The 17,378-nt window shown below is 50.4% G+C and overlaps 1 protein-coding gene across 1 annotated transcript; it reads left to right on the forward strand.

Annotated features, from left to right (window-relative positions):
* The first annotated feature begins 1,653 nt into the window (after nucleotides 1-1,653).
* On the forward strand, nucleotides 1,654-14,525 carry UHMK1 (U2AF homology motif kinase 1). Its single transcript, XM_075710964.1, has 8 exons — nucleotides 1,654-1,939; nucleotides 3,036-3,328; nucleotides 6,147-6,338; nucleotides 7,138-7,232; nucleotides 8,181-8,257; nucleotides 11,480-11,578; nucleotides 12,549-12,637; nucleotides 13,132-14,525. The coding sequence occupies exons 1-8, from the start codon at nucleotides 1,654-1,656 to the stop codon at nucleotides 13,276-13,278; spliced, it is 1,278 nt and encodes a 425-aa protein (XP_075567079.1). The 3' UTR covers nucleotides 13,279-14,525.
* The last annotated feature ends 2,853 nt before the right edge of the window (nucleotides 14,526-17,378 follow it).

Below are 17,378 nucleotides of genomic sequence, written 5' to 3' on the forward strand. Positions count from 1 at the left end.
ACCACTGCTCTCCTTTATTTCCTGAGACGGTGACGTCTTCGCGAGACTGGGACACAAGAAGCCATGCGGTCCTCTGGTACTGCTCTATGATGTTTTCCCCATGAATTACAAGAGAGGTTAGCCAGCCTGTGGACCCCTGGGTCAGTGCAAGGAAGCAGCTGTGAGATGGCACTTTGCTTAGAGCTTTTATGTGCATCCTCACCGCAAAGGTGGTTTTGAGAGGAAAAGCTCCAAAGACCAGTTTTGGGCTGGAGGAGGCTAGGGGCTCATGCATGGGGCACCTCTGCTCACAATTCTCCTGAGCCACACAGGGCAGTTGGGCTGAAATAATGTCTTCCATGTGGTCCTGCTGAAAGAAGGAGGCCATGGGCCTGAGAGGTCCCTTTGCCCTGGCAGCAGCCACTGTGCCTCCTTGCCCATCGGCATGGCGGGTGCTGTAGCGGTGCCGGGGCTTTGCAGCACTCGGCCCCCGGGGATACCCCGCTCGAGAGCGAAGGAGATGCCGGAGCCGCGCAGAGCCCATGGCCAGCTGGCAGTCGGTGCTGAGGTATAACACACCCTGTGTACAATGTGATTATGCCGTGCATGGCCGATGCCACCCCACAAACAGAAATCTGTATGAGTATGTATATGTGTATGCTGCCTAGACCTACACTGCATTGTATATGTTGATGGGAACAAGGGCTTGTAGCCCCTCTTTGAGGAACCAGCGTCTTCCAACCCTGCCGATCACAAGGGGACCTCACTGCTGGTCCAGTCCCTCTATTTATGTTGTCTAGGGGGTGTGTGTAGTTTGGGACAAAAAAAATGCAGATTGCACAATAAATTTTTTTTTTTCTTTTTTACCCACTGACATGTAGCCATCCCTTGATGGGAGGGGACCGCCTGCACCAGCTCGGCATAGCCCCAAAGCCTCCCGATAAGGGCCAGAACCTGCTGGACTGGCTCCTGTATGGGGGCTGCAGAGCGGAGGAGGGAGGCAGCAGCCCGGTGCGGCTGAGGGCTGCCAGGGAAAGCCACCCTCCCGTGCCAGGCTTGCTGGGGTGATGGCATAGGACGACGGGGTCTGCTGTGTTAAAGCCACGGGGTTAAGGGAAGTATCCCCAAAAAGCGCTGCCAGAGGCCTGACACCTGCAAAGGGCACCCCCAACCCAGGAGCCAGGCCCAGTGGCAGGGCCACGGGGAGCTGGGGCACGCTGGGGGAGTCTGGCGGTGCCCGGGCTGAGGGGGTGACATGGCCGCCCTGCTGTCCTTGGCGCTGAGGGGACGGGAACCCCGGTTGGTGCCCGAGCTGAGGGGATGGGACCCCCGGTTGGTGCCCGAGCTGAGGGGATGGGACCCCCGGGGCTGCTGAGGGGACGGGCCCCGGTCGGTGCCGGGGCTGAGGGGACGGGACCCCCGGGAGAGCCGAGCGGACGAGACCCCGGCGTGCCCGGGCCGAGGGGCCGGGACCCCCGTGCGAAGCCCGCCCCGCCGCCAGCTCCGCCCCGCGCCGCCGGAGGGGAGGGGCCGCCGGGCGGGGCCGCCGCCGCCCCGCCCCGTTTCCGGTGTCATGGCGGCCGGAGCGCGGCCGGGGCCGGCACCGGGGCCGGTGCCCATCGCGCGGCGGCGGCGGGGCGGCGGCGGGCCGGCGATGTGAGGCGGGACGGCGCCATGTCGGGGTGCGTGTGGGGCGCGGCGCCGCTGCTGGAGGCGCTGGGCCGGCTGTGGGAGGTGCAGGCGCCGCTGGGCAGCGGCTCCTCGGCCTCCGTCTACCGGGTGCGCTGCTGCGGGGACCCGCGGGCCCCCCCGGGCGCCGTCAAGGAGTTCGTGCCGCCCCCGCCGCGGCCCGGCCCCGCGCGTCGCCCCGGCGCCCGCCCGCCCGCCGCCGACTGCGCCGAGTACGGCTTCCGCAAGGAGCGCGCCGCGCTCGAGCACCTCCGCGGGCACCGCAACATCGGTAACGGCACCCCGGCACCCCCCCCACCCCCCCGTCCTCCTGCCTGGGCACCCCCGATAGCCCCCCCCCGCTCCCCAAACCCCCGCTGCTCGGGGGGTCCCCGCAGGCACCTCCTATCCCCGGCACCCCCCCACCCCCGCCCGAGACAGTCTCCCCCAGGGCAAACTGGTGTCTCCAAACCACCACCCCCCCCAAACAGAGGGGGGAACCCCAAAACCCTTTGGATTATGGTTTCCCTCGCCGCCAAACTGACCCCCACAGGCAAGGCCCTAGACCAGTGTGCCCCTTGGATTGGCACCCCTGGGCAGGCAGGTTTGAGGGCCCCGAGCCTGGACACCCCAAAGCAGCATCCCTGCGGTGGGTGCTTCCCGGTACCCCCTTGGGGCAGGCTCCTGGGTACCCCACCCCTTCCCTGGGCTGGGGGCCTGCAGGTCGCCTCCCCGGGGAGGGCAGAGCAGGCAGGAGGTGGGTATCACCCTTTGGGCAGGCAGAGCAGGTCGCCCCGGGCAGGGCACCCCAAGTCCTCTGTTGGGCAGGGCAGCGGTGGGGCGGCGTCCGCCTGCCTGGCGCTGGCAGCAGCCCCCGGGCTGCCTGCGTGGGTGGGACTGGGCTTGGGAAGGGAGGAAGCCTGCGCGTCGGAGGCGGCTGCTGGAAGCCCCCAGGTTCTCCCGATGCTCATTTTTTTTTTGCCTGTGTGAGATGCTTTTTAATGCTGTAATATAGCTAGACACAGGAAGAGATTGGCAGATGTCCCAAAAAGAGTGATGCTACCTCCATTTTACCCACTGGCATCTGCTTATCCGTGTCCCAGGGACTGTCCTGAGCAGGAGCGCCCGGCCCCGTTGCTTTAGCAGAGCCTGGCGGGGTGTTGTGAGACCAGCCTGGCCGATGAAGCCCAGAGGGGTGACACAGCTGGTTTTCCCCTGCTGCTTCCCTCTGAAGTTTGGTTCTCCATCTCTCTGAGCATCACACTTTCTAAGACAGATGAGCTGCCTCCTGCAGCTTTTGTGGTCTTCTGGGCAGTAGTGGAGAGCGGTGGGGTGTGATGGCCATGTAGTTGCTCGTTACCAATGCCTGTCAATGCGTCCCGCCGTAGTGACACTGTACGGCGTGTTCACCAACCACTACTCTGCGAATGGCCCATCTCGCTGTCTGCTGCTGGAGCTGCTGGACATCAGCGTGTCAGAGCTGCTGCTGCACTCCAGCAACCAGGGCTGCTCCATGTGGATGATCCAGCACTGCGCCCGAGACGTTCTGGAAGCCCTGGCATTCCTGCACCACAAAGGCTACGTGCACGCAGACCTCAAGCCACGCAACATCCTGTGGAGCGCAGAGGAGGAGTGCTTTAAGCTCATTGACTTTGGACTTAGCTTCAAAGAGGGGAATCAGGTTTGGAACATGCTGCTCTCAAGCAGTTGGCTCTGTGTTGTGTTGGTCTGTGATGCTTTTGGCTCATGAGTGTGGGACTCGACGTGACCTGATCAGACTGGTAGCTGAGCTGGTGCTGAGGGTTTCCTGGAACAGGCTAAAATGTTGTCTGGCCCTAGAAACAGAAGCTCGTGTTCCCATTCTCCTTGTGTGTCTCTGGTTTCTGTTTATGTCTCAGCCTTTGTGCTACACATGACCACGAATTCCAAAGTTAACGATACACTGATGAAAGTGGTGTCTCACCTTCCTGGAAAGTTTGCTAGTTTTTATGTGGTCAGATGAGTGGGAGCACCCAGATCTGTAGAATTTCCTTTTATCATCCCTTATCATATGTAGTAGTAATCCAGGGTTCTTCATCAGTCTCCCCAGTCAATTCCATTATCTCTGGCAGTGTCCTTGTGCTTGTCTTTACATTCATCCTGTCTTCAGTAGCTTCCCTTTTTCAGTACGTCTGGAATTTTCTTTCCCATGTCATTGTGTTGACAAAAGCCCGTACTCTGGCTGTGGGTAGGCAGCCAGGCAACCTTCCTTACTGACACGGACAGATCTCTGCCTGTTCTGCTCTGCTTTTCCCATTTGCTGGGCTTTGACTCCCTCTTCACGCTGTCACTTTTTTATTTTGGTGATACTGGGTTTTGTGAGTTTGTTCTTGCCTTTTTTAATTCTTTTCCATGGCCTCTAATTAAAGCAGAGAGCCTCAGGAGGTTCTGCTGTTAGCTTGATAAAGCTTCCTTTCACCCCTCCGTCTCGCAGTAATGCCTGTGAGGGGTATCAGTAAAGCTTTTTCATCAGGTAGCGTCTTAGCAAATTTGCCTTTAATCACTGGGTGATGGGCAGTAAGTCTAGTAAATGAGCTATGATTTTTCTGTGCAGACATTGTCCTGGCTTGTCCCTACTCCATGCACTCTACTAATTTAAAGGTTTTAAATTCATATACTTCTTTTACTGGTTTACCTGGTATTGACAGTACAGCCCACTGATCTGTGAATATCAGAGGACTGTGTGGGTGACCTGTCTCCGAATTCTTTGGTACAGGAGCTGTTTTTAATATTTGTACTTCTTAACTCCTCCATGTTGTTCTTCAGTTCTCCCACGTTCTTGGCTGAACGCTGGTTTGTGCTGCTAATCTGTTGCTGTCTATCAGCAAAAAACATTCTCTTGGTGTCCTGTGTCTAATGCAGATTTTTTTTTTTTAATTCAGGTCTGTGATTTACTGCTTGCTCTGTGAGTTGCCTCATAATAGTTGATCAGGTGTTTTATTTGCTTCTATGGTTCCTTCCAATCTGCTTACTGTGGGCTGAGTTTCCTTTGCCTGTTCTCAGAAAAATGCTGGCTATATGGATGAACCTTCTGACCCTGCTCTGAATGTGCACCGTGTATCAGCTTCCCTGCACCACCCCTGCCTTGGGCAGCAGCATACATACACAATTTCCTTATCTGAGCCAAGACTACACTACTTTTATTTGTGACAGCTCTGCCGAGCTAATCCTTGCATAACTTTTACTGCTGTTACTGTTTAACAGAGAATGGCTGTACATAGAGCAAGGTCTCAGCCACTTACATCTCTCAAAATGCTTTAGATGGTAGGAGGGAAATTCCATCTCACAGTTTTTGCTGGTGGCATTGACCACGGTGTTTTCTGTATCTAAGTGTTGTTTGAGGGGGCTGCTAAACTGCTGCTTCTGCCATGCTAGATGTTCTGCTCTTTGCTGATAGGAGGAGGGACACTGATGAGCAATTTGTGTATCTTTTTTTTTTTTTAAGTTCATAAAGCACTTTTGAGCTCTGTTGCCTGAAAATGTCTTTTATAAACTTTGTTTTCAATCAGAGAACCAGATAATTTTGGTTTGAATATATTCCCCTGGTAAGAATTCCCAGTCCTGCGCTTTATCCGGGAAGCAGGCTTGCATATTCTTCTGTCATTCCTTGAGTCACATTGGTGTATCTAAAACGAGCCTTCCCATGTTAAAAAGGCGCAGCATGCAGTTCGTCTTTGGACACTTAGAAGACTTGGCTAGACAAAGCCACAACTGACTGATCAGGTATTGGCTGTGGGCAGGAGGCTGGACCTTCAGAGCAGCCCCTCCAGCCAGCACCTCTGTGATTCTATAATTTCTTGTTTCCTTTTAAGCAGGCAGCGCACCGGCATTTTATTTTACTCTGCCAGCCGTGGCGGCCGGGCAGGTATTGATCGCTGCAGCACTTCTGGCTGCGAGGGGGAGAAGAGGTGTGTGGGAAGCGGCTTTGATAATTTCCTTGTCTGAGTGTTAGGTGCCTGCTTCATTCTTCCAACATTTTGTTCCAGAGAACATCAGTACTTGAGTAATGGCAGCTGTTAACTGATCCTCACTGTTCAGACCAGGCTGTTTGTGCTCTCATGCAGCCGCTGTGGCAGCATGTTGTAGGTGTTCAGTCCTTATCCTGAAAACTCTAGTGTCTTCTGCTCTTATGAGAGGTTAATGGGCCAGTCTGCAGTGACATCCAGACTCTTCTCCCAGCAGTGCTGCCTTTCAGAGAGATCAGATGTTAGTGGGATGCCTGCTGTTTTGCTAGGAGATGTTTTCTCTTCCAGACAGTCTTGGTTTTTTCCCTTATCACCACAGCAGAATAGTGAGTTAAACTGCCTGCCTAACACGACTGGCTGTACAATGCTTTCTGTTAATTTAGCAATAGTATTTTGGTGACCCATTTGGAAGGGGCCCTGTGGACTGATTTAAGGATAGAGCAGAGAACCTGAATTTGGAAAATTAACTTTTTGTGTTTGTTTGATCTTCTGTAGGATGTGAAATATATTCAAACAGACGGGTATCGGGCTCCAGAGGCAGAACTGCAGAACTGCCTGGCACAGGCAGGGCTCCAGAGTGAGACGGAGTGTACCTCTGCTGTGGATCTGTGGAGTCTGGGAATTGTTTTACTGGAAATGTTCTCAGGAATGAAACTGAAACATACAGTCCAATCTCAGGAATGGAAGGTGAGTGAGAGCTGCTGCAGACATTGTTGCTTGCACCAAGTGAGTCCTCCTACTTCTTGTTCATAACCTGGATTTGTGAGGTAGCACCTGGCAACTAGAGAGTGTTTCCAGGATGTTTCTCTAATCCTATTGCCTTGAGAATTAAGGTTCCAGAGTCTTAAAGACCTGCCTGCCCTGTGGGACTGGCATATCTGAATGCTGCCTGTGTTCAGGCTACTGAAAGCTGAGGGCTCCAGGAGTCTGTGTTTGGAGCCTGTGTCTTGCCAAGATTTGGGAGGTGAGTTACACTGGCTGTAGTGTGACACAGAAGGAAGAATGAAATGGATAGCTGATGGCTGCCAACTAGTTCAGCAGCACAATGACAGAGGAATTATTTGCTGGTTTTAGTCTAATATTAGTGCTAATCTGGGGATCTTCTTGTAAATCTATATCCTGAGAAAACAAGAAGAAAGCTCTGTGTTGTGAGCCTGGAGCCTGACTCTGTCCTCTGTTCCGTATGAAATAACTTTGTTTTGTGTTCCCCTTCCCAGTAAGAGTATCCTTTTAGCATCATAACGTCCACGGTAATGGCAAATATGCCCGCGCATGGAAATTTCCAGCTTTCACACAGGCGAATGGGAAAAACTTCATCTGACGTGGACCTGCTGGTTTAACGTGAGGCTGGAGCATTGAGGATCTCTCACAAAATGCCAGAGTACCAGAGCCCTCTGCATCCAGTCCAGAAAATGATGGGTTATTGCAAGCTTTGCACTGTTGTTTTTTTTTTTCCTCCCTAAGCATTGTTTCGTTTTCTTTCCAGACAAACAGTTCTGCCATCATTGATCGCATATTTGCCAGTGAAGGGGTGGTAAATTCAGCCATTCCAGCTTATCACCTCAGAGACCTTATCAAAAGGTATCTTTCCATATTTAGTAACTGTTGCTTAAAGATGTGCTCTGTAAAGTCTCATGCCTTGCTCTTGATAACTTAGAGCCCACACCTAACACTTTTTTCCTTTTTTTTTCTTTTTTTAAAAAAATATCCCTGTCACTGTGCTAGTAACAAGTGCAAACGTTAGCAGAGATGCTTCAGGTCCTCTGATTTTGACACAGTTTGGAGTAAGCACATAAAGAATATCAGTCATGATGTTCATCATTTGCTGTTTCAGTGCTTTGCACTTCCTGCCAGTGAGGTTATATTTGGAGAAAACTGGAGACTTTGCTGCTTTAAGAGAGTGTTGTCAGAAACAAGAGAGGTGGGGCAGACAATGCTGCTTCTCCACTGTTGTCAAGATTCAAATGCACTTGTGCAGCTCTCTACTGAGAGGTCTGCCGACGGGATTGTTTTCGCTGTCCTGTGACTCTGCTCTGAGGCTACAGAGTGAATGAGGACACAACTTGGCAGAAGTAGCTTTGGGAGCCACTGGTAGAGCTGAGTAGGGGATGTTCTCAGGCAAGCCCTGGGCTATTAGCTGCTTTGAATCCCATTTGTGGAAAGATATGGGAGCTCCTCAGAGTGTGATCACTTTCATGAGACTGCATGTGTGCCTGAGACATGAGTGGCCTGGAGAGGTGGAGCTGGAACATGCAGTGTTCCTTGTGAACTTGTAAGTGAGCAACTTCCATCATTTGGTGCTGAGAGACACTGAGAAGGAAAGCCTACTGTATCATGTACTCAAAATGCTTTCAGGGGATCCTTTTGGTGTGCTTCAGCTGTGAACTGGAAGATGTGCTTCTCACTCTTCTCTTTGTACCATAAGCACCCCAAAGATGGGGTATTCCTCTGTACTGGCTTCCAGCCTGAGTTGAATTTGTCGATGCAGGAATGTCACATGCAAGAGCATAAGGGTGTCTTCTCTTCCAGCATGCTTCATTGTGACCAAGGAAAGCGAGCCTCCGCTGAGAAGGCTTTATGCAGCCCGTTCTTCAGCATTCCCTTTGGTAAGCTGTGCACATCGCCCCTGCTTACGATTTTCTCAGCATGTACTGGAAGCAGCACAGAATATAGTTAAATTGCATTGTTGCTGGTTCTGGCCTCATTGCCACTCCTTTGCTCTTTGCGGCGCTTGCCAGCCCTCTGCAGTACCGCAGCAGGCAGGTCCGAGCGATGCCTGTGCTCTCAGTGCTGCCCTGCAGGCTGTCACTTCTCCCTGGTTGGACTCCCGGTAAATTCTGCCCAGATCAAACTGACCAAGAGTGTATTGGTATTCATCTGAGGGGACAGAAATAACCACGGTACTTACCTAATATTGTGACCGTTAAGGTGCTTTTGAAGAGTGCAGTGCTATTTACAGCGAGTGGATGGTTTTTCTTATGCCAAGGGTTTCCCAGTTCAGAAGCCGGGAATGTCAGCGATGGGGGCAGTGGCTGGGTGTAGCATCTGCTGCTGCCTTCTCTGCGCTAGGTCGAATAATCCCAGTTGTGTTCTTGTGGTGCGAGCCTATTTTTGCAGTGACTGGCCTGCCTCTTCTGGGGTGTGTGTGGCAGGTCACAGACAGATGTCACTGTCGCTTTGATCTGGCACTTTCTCTTCAATTCAGTAAAATGGTTGTGTTTCCCTAGGACCACCCCCATGTGGGTTGCAGGCTGTCAGCAAAAGATGGGCTGAGACTGCCCTGTTTAGGCTTGTATCCCTCCCTGTTTTCTGTTCCAAAAGCAACACGGTAGCATTCTCCAGAGCTTGTCTGCTTTCAAGAACACCAGTGAAGAACTTTGTGTCCAGCTTTTCTGCAGCATAAATTAATGCTTCAGGCATCCAGCTTCTGGCTGGGCTAGCATTTTCCCTTGAATCTCAGCCCTGCTTTTCTTAAGCTGCTTGGTTTACCTTTCAGTGAAGGCTAAGTATTGCCTTTTGAGGTCTCAACAAGATACTGTCATTCCTGTGTATTAGGCAAGGGTAACAAACTTGTTCCTGTTTTCAAACTTCTCTTGCATCTTCAGAAGCTGGGACTGTTGTAATCAAAGCCACCGTCTGTGGAAGGAGCTGAACCTTGCAGCCAGTATTGCTTTAGAGCAGAGGGAATAGTATATTGGCAGTGCTTTCTGGTCTAGTTTTAAACACACAGACCTCTAACTGTACCTAGGAAGGTGCTTCTGTGGTTAGTGCTACAAGTTTATACAATAGCTTCAATTTTTCTTAGTTGCTGCTTCTCTTCTTTGCCAAACTTGTACATAAGCTTGTGTACACAAAGAAGCGTTTAGTGTTGCTTTCCTGAGAAGTCAAAAAATGGTCTGTCATTGCCTTTCACTTGGACAGGGTTGTTCTGTTTAGAGCAAAGACAGCTGAGAATGGCTTTCATTGTCATTTACAGCCAAGTCTTGACTTTCCAGTTCATCAACTTCTTTCCTGATCTGCTTGCAGGCTGCAGCCCTCTGTGTTGTCAGTGTGGTTGGTATCACCTGGCACTTTGAAGAGGAGCAGGGAGGCTGGGCAGAAAGTACCTCCTAGGGCAGAAGGGTATTTCAAGAAATTTGTCACTTGGTTACAGGAAGACCAGATGGCTCTGAGTCCCAGGGGTTGGTTTGCCTCCCTCTCTGAAAAAAGACATGCGAAATGAAGGACTTACTTGAATAAAAGGGGCAGCATATAAGACCGAGGCAACACTTAGATGTTCTTTCAGCCCCCGGTTCATCTGATGTTGTCTCTTGGTTGCCAGCAGTCCTGTGGAAGAATGGTCCCAGAGGTTTGCTTGGAGCTGGAACATGCCTGGTTATCTGAATGTAGCACCTTTCCTCGAAAGGCTGTCCCTGAGCGCTGTCTGGGCATCGTCTAGACTGATAAGGCCTTTCATCCTCTAAGCATTTCATAAGAACTCTTCCATGTCAGAAAGGAGATTTATAGCATGTGTGCTTGCCTGTCATCTACTCTTGCACTATGAAATCAACATCTTCTGTCTGTGCCTGGCAGAGATGTCAGCTCCCTCAAACGTATTGTGTGCTTAGCTTGGAAAAGTATTTCCAAGGAAATAATAGCCTACTATCTTTGCAAACATAGTCAGAAGGCTCAGACTGGAGAACTGGAGTAATTTCCTCCCTTTTCTCTCCTCTCTCTCACTGTCAAGTGTGAGAACTGAGAGGCACTGCTATTGTGCTTGGCTACTGTAGCTGCCAATACAAATAAAAACATTAACACTCTCCAAGTACTGCAAGCTGGGCTCCCAGATCTTAAATTCATGACTGGCCTGCCTGTCTCTTTCAGGAACATGAAATCTAGCTTTTGTCTCTGGAGAAGTGACGCTGTCCCTGCTGCTTTGAGTTTCTAGAGGACTGGGTGTCCTCTTGGACGTGGCTGTCATAGTTTGGCATTAGTCTGTCCACCTTGACTGTTTCCTTCTTCCACACTATTATACAAGCTACGCTGTTCCAGGCCGTCCTGGAGCTGCCTGTTTTTAGAGCCAGGTGCCCCATAGCAGTGAGCTTTATTTCTGCTCCTATAAAGTTGTTCATGGGATCAGTGCTTACCCACCTGGTGGCCACCCTCTTGTGGCCATGCCTTATTCTGTAGCACTGCATTGCTTAAGTAGCTAAGTAGTTATCCCCATTTCTGTTGCAAGATTGTATGGTGGTCTTCAAAACAATGCGTTGCAGTTGGATTTTGAAGGTGGGGGGGTTTACATGGTGTTTAGGGAAGAACTGAAAGATATTCTAGAGAGAGATAAGGCTTGTGCCTTAGTGTAGCTTAGGAATTGGAGTTATAGAAGCTGGCCAGCCTGTTTTCAGCTTGTCTGGTAGCAGTAACAGGACAGGCAGGTTGCAGAGTAGTTCTTTCATCTTCTTGTATCTCCAAATGTATCAGGCACTTGGCTCAACTAGCACAGCTCTTGAGGTCACATCAATTTCTGAGTCTGAGCTAAGCAGACATAACTCTAGTCTTAATTTCTGCTAGTGGTGTAATTTTAAAAGCAGTTTCAGGTGCTGGCCTCAGTATAATTGCAGGGTGCACTGAACCCTTTGGAAGAGTCTCTCAGTGCACAGGTTAAGATAAGTTAGACACAGGGAGAATACAAGCTGTAAATGCAGGTAATAATGGAGAGAAGCAAAACTGTACCACAAAGAGCAGTAAGTGCTTGTGTATGATTATGCATATTGAGTCAACTTCCTGTTTTCTTGCTCCTTTGGACTTTGATATCTTTTCTTTTCTCTAACTCCGTGGGTGTCAAACAGCTCCCCATATTGAAGATTTGGTGATGCTCCCCACACCTGTGCTGAGGCTGCTAAATGTTCTAAGCGATGCTTCTCTGCAGTGTGAAGAAGAATACGAAGGTTGGTGCAAGCCGTGCAATTCTCGCATAGCAATTTCGTCTTACAGGCTCTGTTTTGTTTGGCTTTGGGGATGCGAGAGCAAGCAGAAGAGCAATTAATAGGCGCAAGAACAGCAAACAAAGAGCTGCTCAGCTGAGATTTGGTACCAAGTGGGTCAACTGCACCAACAAAGAATAGACTAAAAGATTGAGACAGAAAGCAGAGCTTGTAGTGAGTTCTTGAAGGATCCCAGATTTAAAAAAAAAAAAAAAAAAAGAAAAAAGATTTATTTTGATTTTTTGTCTTTGGTTAAATGCCCACAGACCTCATAATGTGTTTGTGGCTCTGAGCTTCGGCTGGATGTGTGGAGTACTCTGGAGCCCAGTAGCAGAGATCGTCAAAAGTTTGCTAGTGAACTTATCCAACATCTCAGGAGAGAACTGAAATATCTTGTTGGCATTCTTAACTGTAGCAAAAACTATACGTGGTAGGTGGCAAGGCATGTCGGTGGAATTTGCATTTCTGCTTGCTCTCAAATCCACATGAGTGGCAGAAGCTAGAGAGCTCTGGGGATATGAGTTTAAAAGGCTGGGTTCTGCTCACACAAAGAAGGGTTTGTGGCAGCTACTTCAGTTCCCCTCTTCCAAGCCCTGTAACCAAAAAAAAAAAGAAAGCACACACAAATCCCAAATGTTTTAGCTACTGGAAGGCCAGGCTTTGTGTGCAAGGAAAAGCACTGTCTGTGTGCTCCAAGCCCTGCTGTTGGGGATTCACTGCCTGGTCTGTGTTCTGAGCCTCAGTTCAGACACTTCATCTCGGCCATTAAGCAGTGTCAGCTTCTGCTGTGGCACCTCTTGATTGTTTATTTTAAATTGAGAGGAAAAGACTATCTGTTGACTGAATGTTCCTGATGTGTTCATCTGTCCTTCATTTGTTTCTTTGCTCATCCTGGTTTGCGAGGTGAAAGACAACCAGCTCTTTCCTTTCTCAGATATCCTGGAAGACATACGGGAGGAGTGTCAGAAATACGGACCGGTGGTTTCCTTGCTTATTCCAAAGGAGAATCCTGGTAAAGGCCAAGTAAGTGAATGGAGGGAAGGGCTGCGTATTCCCACATACGCTCCATGTGCTGCAGGACTGCTGCTGAGCTCCTGGAAATCTCCTGGCTGATGACCGTGCTAAAAATAGCTGGTTATCTTGAAGGACAGCACAGGTTCCTTCCTGGTTATGTAAGGTTACCTAACCTGGGAGGTCCCCAAACAGCTTTAGCAGAGGAGCTGGGATATGGGAGCAAAGGGGAGAAGCCAAATGGGTGGGAGAGGAGGTGTTGAGGATGTAGAGCATCATCATACTTTCTTCCACCTCACCAAATATGCTGCCCTTAGAAATTAGGAGCAAGAGGTGAAATTCCAGTTCAGAGGTGCAGCTCCTTCCTTTTTAGCTCCACTGCTCTGGGCTCAACCAAGGATAGAGGGGAAAAGTTTGTTCAGGAGCTGTTTTCCTGGTTGCAGGGGTAGGAGGGGGGCAGGTGGCATGCTGCACTGGAAGTCCTATTTCTCCTCTCTCTCTTTCAGGTCTTTGTTGAATATGCAAATGCTGGTGATTCCAAAGCTGCCCAAAAAATGCTGACTGGAAAGATTTTTGATGGCAAGTTTGTTGTGGCTACGTTTTACCCACTGAGTGCCTATAAGAGAGGATATCTGTACCAAAACTTGCTGTAGGCAGTAGCAACAATCAGGAGAGTTGTCTTGCTCCTCTTCCTCATGTGTTTTACAGTTGAATGTACAAAAGAGCTTCCTAGCCCTGCTTTTGAGTCATCTGTGAAGGAGAGATGCAAAGGACTTAACTGGGCTTTGAAACCTTTGCTGCTGCTTTGTGATGTGCAGAGGAGGCCGGGATGGCTTTCAGCGTGTGCTTGTGTGTGTGTTGTGCTTGCTCATTTACATTGGGTGTGTGGCTTTGCCCCAGCGAGCGCTTGGGTGGCAGGAGTGGTGACTGTGGGAGCCTGGGAGGCCGAGCAGATCTTGGCAAGCGCTTTTAAGTGATTTGAAATGAGACCGTTTACAGTCTTGGCCTTAGCACTTGACTTTGCTCTGGAGAGAGGATTTCTTTGTTAAGCTTTCCTATAATGTGTGTGCTCTTCTCCAGTGTGGAAGTGGAGGAGGAGGAAGGCTTCCCTGCCTTTTGTTGATATCTGTGGTAAATAACGAACCAGAACCGCCATCCTCTCTAAACTAGACCAGGAAGACTTTTGAGTCTTCACATCATGTAGAGCAGAGAGAGGCAGCGAAATGAGATCTGCTGAGCCTACGGTGTTACCCTGTCGCCACCCTGTGACCCGAGAAGAGCCATCCGTCTGACCTGGCACAGATGGCATGCTGGGCTTAGGCAGTGTGGGTGACGCTGCCTGTGGTGAGCAGAACTTGCTTGTATGCCTGGGGTGGGCAGGGACTGATGGCGGATACATGTCGTCAGAGCAGTGCCGGCCTCAGTCCCGACACAACCTGTAAGCACTTTGTAGCCTGAGGTGATGTGAAAACCCTGTCGTGTGGAGTCATCTTTCTAGCATATACCCTGTGCTGGCACTGATGCTCCCTAGCTCTGATGCCAAATCATCTGTAATACGTAAGCGTCTTTAGGTGATATTTTAGGAAAGGAGTGCTACAGCACGTGGTGTTCTTTGTGTCTCAGCAGGACTCCTGCCCTGCGAGTCTTACAAGAAAGAACAAATATTTGTCTGTTGTAGGTCCCATGCTTGGCTTTTCTGTGTTGTGCATTTTGGTTTTGCATTAACCCATTAGACTTGCAGATTAGAAGCACTGACACTTTTGGTCCTTCATAGGTTACACAAAGGGCCTGAGGCAATCTGAGATCCTGTATAGAAAGGGCTCGCTCAGTCATCAGACTTGACTGGCCAGGAGAAGGTCTTTCCCAGTGTCAGGGACAACAGCCACATGCTTTTGCAGGACGGGGGCCGGGGGGGAACCTGGGTGAGCAGCGTCACTGCTCCCTCCAGAGCAAGCTCTTTGCTCATGTGGCTGTAATGCATGGGCAGAAGCTCGCTCAGGCAGCTGCTGGTGTGGGGTAGGAGGTGGCTGTTTCACAGAGGTGTGCAAACCCATACAGCCAGCAGAGCCTCTCCCTGCAAGGGTGGGCACATTGCTCCTGGTGAGCACAGCACGAAACAGCCCTACTTAGAGGGGGACCAGCGTATTCTGGCTTGCAGCCCTGGTACCAGTTTTAGTGAGGAGGAGAGCCCTTGTGAATTCTTTTCTCCAGCTGAAATACTTGCGGGCAGCTGCCTGAACCGTCTCTGACCTTCCCTGGAATAATACCTGAATTACCTTGCAGTTTACTTTTTGCATCTTGCTGATGCTGGACTTGCTGGAATCCTGCACTTAAAAGTTCCTCTTGATTTTTGCCTTGTGTGTGTGTGTGTGTGGTGTGTCAGGAGATCCAATGTCTGTGGCATTTCACAAGTCCGAGCTCCTCTCTGTGCTGGTGTAGAGTCCTGTCTACTGTGGCCCTTCCCAAACTCCCCCAGAAAGGACCAATCTCTTTGAATTTTTCTGTTGCCTTTGAGGTGGTAGGTTTTCCAGGAAAATAAAATATCCCACAGTGAGTTTTAAGGTGTGATTTGCTGATCAGACTTTCTGGGAATGATGCTACTTCGGTGTACATAGCTGTAAAGCAGCTTTGCATAGATGAGGTGTGTGATTCATTGCTTTTAATTTAACTGTCCTTGCAGTGAAGCACCTTTAGTGTCTGGGAGGAATTGGATGATTAACTGGGTGAGGGTTTTTCCTATGTGAAGAGCAGTCTTTAAAGTACTCTTAAGTATTGGTAGGCATTGACTGACCTCCTCAGCTCTGAGTTGTTGCTGTCCCTGGCAGGCTGAGCCAGGGGTGAAAGCACTTTGGCCCAGAAATTCGTGTGTTGAATGCCATCACGTCAGCAGCATTAAGCTGTGTCTGCCTGTTGGCTGGCAGAAGCAGACCCGAGAGCTCCTGCCCCGCTGAGTGCCAGCCCGTGTGGGGACGTGGGGAGTTCCCCTTGGTGCAGGGTGTGAGGTCTGTCACCTGCAGCAGTACCGGGACAGGGAGATGCCAGGGTGCAGGTGCAGAACTTAAAGGCATTTATGTTCTCACATGCATTTGTCTAGGACTGTGAGCTGCTCTGTCATCTTTCAAGCATATATCTTTTCCAGTCAGAATTGTGCTTTGGATTTGCAGCTAAAGGTAAAGAGCCATGCCAGGATTAGTCTTTAGAGAGGAGCTACAACCTGTTCCTGCAGCATGTTAGAGCTGTTCCACCAGAGTTTGGCTGGGGTTTTTTTCAGTTGCTTTAATAGGAGCTAAATAAATCTTCAAGATGCAAACTCCTGCCACAAGTTTTTCTCTCCGGATGCTCATTGACCAGGCTTGAGCACTGAGCTGGGCAAAAACCCCAAAGCTGCTTTTTTTTGTTTTCCTCCTGGCAAGAGTTGAAGATGCTGATCTCTGTCCTGTCACTGGATCCAGCCCCTGGCTTCCCTCTGCAGGCTGTGGGGTACAGGGAGGTCTAGAAACTCCTCAGAGCAGAAGCATTTTATCGTTATCCCTCACCCTCTGCCTTCAAAGCCTTTTTCTGTCAAGCTGAAGCTCACTCTGGTGTCTCAGCAAGCTATTGGTGGTGTGGCATAAGTTTCAGCCCTGCTAAAACCTGTGAGTTTCTTAACTCTAGATTGTATCTGAAGTGTGCATGGTGATTCAATCCAAGGCATCTGTCGCGGTGTGTGCCTGAATGGGCCTGGCTTTTCTCATCTCCAAACTACTGACTGCTTGCGTTGCCAGAAGTGTTGAGGCTTTCTGCTCAGAGGCTCACTGGGTTTCTTGATCTGTGCTGCTGACACAGCTCCCTCCAAACAGCCCTCGGTGTAGCACTGACCTACGTAGTCCTAGCTAGGTGACAGCTGGACGTGAAAACCCGCAGGCTGCCTTTGAGGGAGAGATCTACTTTGGGGTGGGAAGGGATGAAAGATGAAGCCTCTGGAGACGGCCAGGGAAGGCTGGCACTGCTCCGGTGGGATGCCAGGGCAGGCATCTGTCCGTGCTCCCTGGGAGGAGGCAGTCCAGGGGGCTGCATCCCCTTGGAGCGCGTGTGTGAACAGGCAATGTGTTGGTGCTCAGCTATTCCTTGGTGGTGTTTGGGTTTCATAGCTGATCTGACATGAAATGTCACTGCCAGTCGAAGAATAGCTGTCCTTCTGCCATTGATGTCTCTGTGGGAGCAATGAGGGAGAAAGTTCTTTACAGTTCCACCTATTTATTATATACAATGAGGGTAACTGGTTTTTAAATCACTGGTCGAAGCACAAATCGGCTCCAATCTTAGTTCCATTCCTGATTTTTATTCTCACTGGTCTCCAGCCTCCTAATAACATAGCCTTAGCACCGCGTTGCATCCAGGTTGTCTTTCCAGAGCGTTCAGTATGCTTCCTCCCGCTGTGCCGGATCCTGTAACCACCTGCCTCCCTGCGGGTTAGATGTCAACTGTTGTGTCCCGTCACGCACCATTGCTGAGCAGATGTGTGCTTGGTACAGATGATTAATAAATGATGCTTCAGTATGAAGCAGTTGTCCGTCATGCTTTTCTTGTGGGACCGCCGGTGAAATGCCACGTAGCTGAGCAAGTTCTGAGCACCAGGGCGTCTGTCCGGGGGGGGAACAGGGCTGTGACCCAGCCACGGTGCCATGGGGCGCCTTGTGCTTGGCAGCCGTGGGCATGCGGTTGCCCCTTGCTCAGTCCCACCAGCGCGGCTGAAAATCCCGGTGGGAGCGCC

Source organism: Pelecanus crispus, chromosome 5 (genome assembly GCF_030463565.1).
Source record: "Pelecanus crispus isolate bPelCri1 chromosome 5, bPelCri1.pri, whole genome shotgun sequence".
Taxonomy (NCBI): domain Eukaryota; kingdom Metazoa; phylum Chordata; class Aves; order Pelecaniformes; family Pelecanidae; genus Pelecanus; species Pelecanus crispus.

Coding starts and splice junctions, on each gene's coding strand:
- UHMK1 (XM_075710964.1), top strand. CDS start 1,654: ATGTCGGGGTGCGTGTGGGGCGCGGCGCCGCTGCTGGAGGCGCTGGGC. Junction 7,233..8,180: donor CTCAGAGACCTTATCAAAAG/GTATCTTTCCAT, acceptor CTTCTCTTCCAG/CATGCTTCATTGTGACCAAG. Junction 12,638..13,131: donor AGAATCCTGGTAAAGGCCAA/GTAAGTGAATGG, acceptor TCTCTCTTTCAG/GTCTTTGTTGAATATGCAAA.